General features: G+C 38.3%; 1 protein-coding gene across 1 annotated transcript; it reads right to left on the bottom strand.

The window, feature by feature from the left end:
* Positions 1–3,266: 3,266 nt before the first annotated feature.
* On the bottom strand, positions 3,267–7,493 carry LOC149211917 (disease resistance protein Roq1-like). The gene is made up of 5 exons (XM_089390498.1): positions 6,861–7,493; positions 6,172–6,750; positions 4,969–6,061; positions 4,480–4,764; positions 3,267–4,320 (listed from the first exon to the last, which is right to left on the bottom strand). The coding sequence occupies exons 1-5, from the start codon at positions 7,367–7,369 to the stop codon at positions 3,460–3,462; spliced, it is 3,327 nt and encodes a 1,108-aa protein (XP_089246624.1). The 5' UTR covers positions 7,370–7,493; the 3' UTR covers positions 3,267–3,459.
* Between the last annotated feature and the right edge of the window lie 321 nt (positions 7,494–7,814).

Genomic DNA, 7,814 nt, shown 5'->3' with positions numbered 1-7,814 from the left:
GGGTGGTTGATAATCCCTTTCTTGCTGAGAGGGAGTGTTGAAAAAATGCAGCAAGAAATTCTCAATTTGATTTTGCCTTGATTAAATTGAGAAAATTTGAATTTCCACATCAGCAGACAACTTGGATGATATTAACTTGTGTGACATGGCTTATGTCACCCATTTTACTTAGTAAATTTGCGTTGGAGGAGTTAGAGTTTAGTTAAGCATATGTGATTGCTAATTTGTAGCAATAAAGGTCATTTATCTAAGGTTGTTTTCAGTTAAACTAGTCCTAACTATTGGAGGAAATAATGGAGGATTAAGTTGTGCAGTGGGACTTCAGTCAAACTCAATGATCATCCAGTTAACTAATCAATCAATCCAAAATAACTAGTGCATGCAGAGAATTCAAGTTCCCTAGGCTTGGTGGAGATTCCAAGGAAATGTAATATCAGTTGTTGACTAGTCTTGAGTGTATAGGTGTTGCATGTAGTCAGATGATCAGCATAAGGAATTGTGCAATTCAATTTGAGGAATTTCTTAAATAATAGGGGCCTAATTCCTCAAGCAACAAGAAAAGGAAATAGGAGCTCAAGCAGAGGCAGAAATTGATTAAGTCTGGGTCAGAGCATTTCAATGAGCAAAGAGATAGGTTATGCACTTCCAAGTTGTGCTCAGTTGAGAAAAGAAAATGCAATACATCTTTATCCTTATAAAATCCATCTTGGAAGTTGTTCCAGTATTTTGGATTTCCTTATCCTAGATCCCAAAAATATTTCTAAATTCTACCCGCAAGATTTGTTGTCAGTTTTTATGTTTGGGGTTAAAATATGGTCAGGTCCTCCCTTGGGTTAAATGCGACAAAATTTATTTTCCAAAGTTGTGGGGTGGATGGGGTCTAAAAAACCTCCATCTCTTTGCAAAGGTGTTGGTTGTGAAAGTTAGATGGAGACTAATATCGATTAATAGTTTGTGGATAGTTGTTATATCCAACAAGTATGTCCACCCCTACAAACTTAAAGAATGGATTATCTCCCCGAAAAAAAAGAGGCCAAAATTTTTAGTTATCTAGTAATTTGTCTTATGTTTTTTTCTCAATGGTTGAAGAAGGCCTGGAATGGAAAGTTGGGAATGGAAAAAAGGTGAGGATTGGTATTCATCTTTGGGTGGGATGTGGAGAAAACTTTCGCAGCCTCATGAGCTAGTAAATTTTCTAAATACAGATGGAAGGAATACTTTGAACTAGCTCGCCCATAATGCTCATACATCTATCTGGGCTTAGGGATGGGTAGATGCCAACTAGCTCAACCTGTCAATCAACCACATTAAACAATGTAAATATTAAATAACTTCTTTCAACATCTCCCATGTTCATCTCAGAGACATGGAATATTCTTCATATTAGATGCATTCACCATTTGGGGAATATTTTCCAAAATCAGGTTATATGCTTACTGTTGATGATAGGAGCTCGGGGCAGCTGACTTGAAGGTGGAGGAAATTATGCAAACTTTGATACTCAACTAAAGTGCGTTTTTTTCAGTGGTGCATTCTAGAAAATAAAGTCCTGAAAGGGGATAATTTAAAAAAAAAAAGATGTATGGCTCGACCCAACTGGTGTTCTCTATTTAAAAATGTTGAGGACTCTGTGGATCACCATTTCCTATCCTTCCCATTCACTTTGGGAGTTTGGAACTCTGCAAGAAACTACTTGGGAATCACTTCAAATTGGTAGAGTGCATCTTTCAATGATGCATGGAAGTAGTGGTGGGAACAAACAAATCCAAAAAAGAACAGGAATTTACCTTCAATTATTAGCTAGGGAATTTGTATATCAAGGAACAATGAATATTCCAAGACAATTTTGTTATTCCTAACAAAGTTGCAGCACAGGCCAATGCCACTTTCTCTCTCCCATCATTGGCCTGGGCATAAGCTCAAATAATTGTTCTATGTTACTGTACCTCAAGCTTCTTCTTTTATTTTGGTATTGAAAAGGGATGTCATCAGTTGCATATTTTTTGCGACTCTATGATTGTTATAAATTGGTTTAATGAGATTTCAAGATGTGACATGCACGCATTGTACCCAATCTTTGAAGCAATTTAAAATTTACAACATGTTTTTGATCGGATCTCATGTTGTCATATTTACAAGGAAAGAAACTCCAACTCATTATCTAAAGCAACATTATCATTGGCCTTTTATAGAGGGCTTTCATATGGAGATTTAACATGACTTGATATAATTCTACCTATTATTGGTCTCTCTAATAAAATTCAGAGGTGACTCAGAGGATATGTAAGGATATGTATGTAATGCAATTATTATTTTTCATGCATATTTTGTTGATGGACATATTTTTTGGATATGATAATGGCTTTTTACAACTTGTTATTTAGTTTTTTTTCTTAAATAATTGTTTAGCTAACTTTTAAATGCACATCATTACATACAAAAAAATAATTTTATTTTCTATAATAAAAAATATAATTTTTCATGAGCAAAATAAAATTCATTTTGACCATCTTTTTAGTTATTACTCTAATAAAATAATAACAAACTTTAATCTTATAAGGCTAGCTATCTTTTCAATTTGACCTTTTATTTTAAAGCTAAATTTGTAATTAATAAAGTAAATCAAAAATTATAAATCAAAAAATTTATTTTAAAAAATCATGATTGGGATATTCCTAATAACTTTAGGGTCATTATAATCGACAGGGCGACACATTGTCTTCTTTCATATTTTTTAACATTTAATCCATATTAATTTTAAATTTTTTGCAGTATAAAATATAACAAAACTATTTTCAATTTTGAATTAAACAAGTTAGGTTGTATAAAAAATACACAAATTTTATACTATACCATATAAAATATTACTTAATAAATAACCTTACATTTAAGAAATATTAAATTTAATAAATTTTGACAGTGAAAAGATTACGGCTTGTTGCAAAATTCCGAGAATTTTCACAGCTCATTTGTTGCCACAATTGTTCCACTACTTCCATCCCAGTGCAGTTTGGGGCATTGCTAGGCATTTTCCAGACTACTGCTGGTGCATAGCTATAAAATATTGACGCATCTCAATAATAAAACTTCACAAGTCTTCTTATTTCTTACTTCAGGATACTGCATGATATAATTACAATTTCAGACAATTGCATCGTAATAAACATAAACCATTAAAATGAAAAAGTCTCTGGGAGAATAAAATACACTATTCAAAGCAATTTCTATTTTCTTTCATATTCAAATCTACACATCGCATGACTTTGGCGATTTTCATTTATCAAACGTAATACGTGGCAGTTACAAAGACTCTGCTCCCTAAGCAGAATTCATTCTCTGCCACGGTGGAGGCCATGGCAGCTACAGGAAGACCCTGAAGAGCTACATTTATAATCATCAGCATTGACTATATGGTGATTGCCAATTAACATTTTCATACTTTCATAACATAGCTATGCATCAATCATATAATTGCTCCAATTGACTTCGATGTGCCAATGGTAAGTTAACTGATATTTCATTTATCTCAACACTGTCAATGATTAAATTAGCGCAACCCTCCACATCAAAATACTTGAGCTTCTTTAAATTCCTGAAGTTATTTGGAAGCCTCTCCAAATTATGGCATCCTGAGAGATCGATGTGTTGGAGGTTACTTAAATAACAAAAAGACTCTGGCAGGCTTTTCAAATTGTGGCAATTTGAGAGATTGATATCCTCGAGGTTCTTTAAATCAGCGAAAGAATCGGGCAGCTTCTCCAAATTGTGGCACGCCTGCAGATCAATGTGTTGGAGGTATCTCAATTCACCAAACGAATCGGGCAGCCTCTGCAGATCGTGGCAACCTGAGAGATTGATATGTCGGAGGTCCCTCAAATCACCAAAGGAATCTGGTAGCCTCTGCAAATTATGACAGCCACGCATATCGATGTGTTGGAGGCCAGTTAAATCACCAAGGTATTTCGGCAGCATCATCAAATCGCGGCAATATGAGACATTGATGTGTCGGAGTTGCGATAAGTATATGAAAGAACTGGGCAGCATCTCCAAATTGCTGGAGAATGAAAGATCAATATGTTGGAGTCCCCTTAAACGACCAAAGAATTCTGGCAGTGACTTCAGTTTTGAACAGTCTGTTAACACCAAGGCTTTCAACGATTTCAAACTACAAAATTCTTCTGGCAAATTTGTCAGGTTAACATGTCCAGAGAAATACTTGCAGACGACAAAGCGTTCTAGGTGCTTCAGCAGCCCTATGGACCCTGGAATGTTGGAGAGCGGAGCATTAATCTCTAACTCCCTCAACTCCAAATTAGGTGCCTGCAAAATATATTCACGCGTTGTTGCAATTATAAATACATCTTAGTCCCTCTTCGATGTAAATAAAACGCTTTCGTATCTTTCTGACACCGTGTGGTGCCATATATTAAATTAATAATAAGAAACACGAAAACTTTAACACGATAGTTTTCTGTTTACCTTTGATTCGTCTTCCCACAATGTTTGTAATTTGCTCCCGGACACTTGTAGAACACTTAAACTCTCCATTGGTAGCCACGAAGGCAGGGAAGGCGTGGGACACTTGTTCCACCGTAGCCATATGAGACGTCTTGGGACCTGCTCCTCCGGCCTTCTCAAAAGGCGTTCCAAAATACCATTTTCAGTATCAAGAAGTTCCAAGCTCCTCACATCAATAGCGCCCAATGCATCAACATCATCATTATCTTCACCCAGTACCATCTTAATGCCCCGCACGGCTCTTCCCTGTCCATTCTTGAAAAATGATAGTTATTACCTTTCATGTTTGGAAAATGATAAAAGAAAAATTACAGAATTGAACCTTGATACCCGTTCGTTCTTGAAAAATGATGGCTATGACTTCTCCATTTTCAAAAATATCAAAAAAATTACAAAATCGAAAGCTGATTTTTATGGAATAATCTATGAGATTGATGACTCAGCACTCACAGATAACTGCTCCTTAATATGGGTAGTAGAATGCAAAAGACGAGGCAACGAAGCATCAGCAACAGCAACAGCTCTTCCGAAATCCCGAAGGTGATCGTGCATATCTATATTATTTTCACTATCCAGTTCCAAAAGGCATTTGTACTGTAGAGTTTCAAACCCGGAACGACCATCCCAGCCGGATCCCTCCCATATTCTTATGACAGTATCCCTTTTTTGTCCCATGAAAAAACACGCACTGTCTAAGAACATCTGCTTTGCTTCCCTGTCGAGGCTGTCGTAACCAATTTGAAGTATTTCTTGTGTCTCACCCGGAGGTATTTGTTGAAGTCTTTCCAATTGGTGTTGCCAATACAATCGGTTATTATTACCACTGAGATGTGCTCCAAACACTATTAGAAATAAAGGCAAACCTTTTAGGGGTTTTAAGAAGTTATCTACGAGAGATCCAAATCCTTCAATAGGATTGGGCTGGTTGAAAGCATAGGCGCAGAAAAGCTGTCGGGAATGTTGATGATCAAGCCCTTCTAACTCATAAATTGCTGCATTCTCAACTCCTGAGCTTCTGATCACCCCTTCATCTCGAGATGTAATCACTACTAAGCTATCTGACAGGAAATTACTTTGAACTGGAAAAACTGCATGAATCTGATTCAGCTGATCTACATCATCTATAATCATTAAGACACGACAAGATGAGAGATGTTTTCTAAGCGCCTCTTTACCTTCATCAATACTGTTTATCGGCGCATCCGTTCCAGTCAAGCTTTTAAGAAGTTGTCTTTGCAAAGAATTTAAAAGGCCTAGCCTCGCATTTTCTCTCACATTAGATAAAAAACAAGACTTACTGTAGTGTGCTCTCTTCCGATTCAAGAGTTCTTTTGCTAGGGTTGTCTTTCCCACTCCGCCGACGCCAACAATCCCCACGACTTGAGGTTTGGCACTTCGATGATTTTGAGAAAAAACTTTATTTTCGAAGTCTTTCACCTTTTCATCCAAACCTATTAGATATTTTGCTGCACTCCCTTTCTGTGTCTTTGCAGCCCTCCTCAACACAGATTCAACAACCTTGTCTAACAACTCGCCCTCGTCCCTGGTTATTTGGGAGAAAATAAATACAACTAGTGAGAAACAAACGCCTATGCATGTCAATCCAAAAATAATAAAGTAAAGCAATCCCGGGAGGGAAGGTTGAGCTCTCACCCATTGTCCTCTAGAATGAAACCGTTGATGCCTGCAACCTGAGAAAGTGCATTTCTCCACTTTTCAATAGTGGTGGAATCGTAACGCGGTTGACCAGAGGAATCCCTCTTCTTTGCGAGCTGCTGTAGAGATGCAGCATAGGTTCCTGCGCCCAGTATCCGCTTAAGTTCAAAGGGCCTTACATGGTAATACACTGGAATGATAGGAGCCCCGGACTCCAACATGAATACCAGCTCGTCTAAACACCAGCTTGAATGCACATATGTGGGAGAAAATATTGCAATATGGACAGAGGCGATCCTAATAGCGGCTTGAATTTCAAGAACCGACACATCTCCGGATTGCAGTTCCCGCCGGTCGAGAAAAGCTTGCAGCCCATTGCCAATAAGCCTACGGTACAGATAGCTGGCAAAGGTCCTCCTCACGTCTGGCCCTCTATGGCTTATGAACACGTCGCACCTGTAATCGTCATTGAAATCAGCAGAAGTGGAGGCATCCACTTCGGCTGATTCCACTGCTTCTGGCTTCACCCTCCTCAACACAGATTCAACAACGTTGTGTACCAACTTGCCCTCGTCGCTGGTTATTTGGGAGAAAATAAATACAACTAGTCAGAAACAAACGTCTATACATGTCAATCCAAAAATAATAAAAAAAAGCAATCCCGGGTGGGAAGGTTGAGCTCTCACCCATTGAAAGCCAGCACATCCAAACCGCTCATGTCTGAAACTTGACAAAGTGCATTTATCCACTTTTCAATAGTGGTGCGACCATAACGCGGTTCTGAACTATACGTTATCTTCTTGGCAAGGTTCCGCAGAGATCGAGCAAAGACTCCTTCGCCATGTGTCAACCTAAGATCAGCAGGCGATACATAGTAATACACTGGAATGATAGGAGCCCCGGACTCCAACATGAGCAGCAGCTCGTCTAAACACCACGGTGAATCCGCATATGTGGGAGAAAATATTGCAATATGGACAGAGGCGCTCCTAATAGCGCCTTTCATTTGGTCAGACATATCTTTACCCTCTATTAGTTCCTTGATGTCGAGAAAAACTCGCAGTCCCTTGCCAATAAGGCTGCGATACAGATGGCTGGCCAAGGTTCGCTTCACGTCTGGCCCTCTATGGTTTATAAACACGTCGAACCTGGAATCGTTGCTAGAATCAGCAGAAGTGGAGGCAGCCATTGCCATACGAAAAGTAGAAACAGAAATGGGAGGGCTTCGGATGGTGGAAGAGACGGATAAAAATTGATTGCAGGACCTTTGTGAAAATTATTTCAAAAGGGCAGATAAGTTCGAGGGAGGATTGTATTGTGAAACGCCTGTGTTGTGACAGGGATATATAAAAACACGATGAAACGTGTACTGGTCTCTTTTCCACAGGGTTACACTGAAATCTGAGAATTTATTTTGTCTTATTAGTCCCTACCTCCGTCATAGTAGGGGCTATAGCGTTCGCAACGGAGTTGACTGCCTATTAATTCGAGTTGACCAGAGCATTTAAATGATGTTTTTGGCTTTTATCCAAACTTTTATTTTCGAGCTTTGATGTTTTTTAGCTTTTATCCAAACTTTTATATTGGAGGTCTTATTGCCGGGTTGTTGAATATGCAGGGACTAACAAAAGTTTTAACCA

Source organism: Pinus tabuliformis, chromosome 1_1 (genome assembly GCF_031772625.1).
Source record: "Pinus tabuliformis cultivar Carrire ecotype Pingquan chromosome 1_1, CPIR1, whole genome shotgun sequence".
NCBI classification, from domain to species: Eukaryota; Viridiplantae; Streptophyta; class Pinopsida; order Pinales; family Pinaceae; genus Pinus; species Pinus tabuliformis.
The sequence above is the reverse complement of the archived record's forward strand: the minus strand, read 5'-3'. Positions and strand labels throughout refer to the sequence as shown.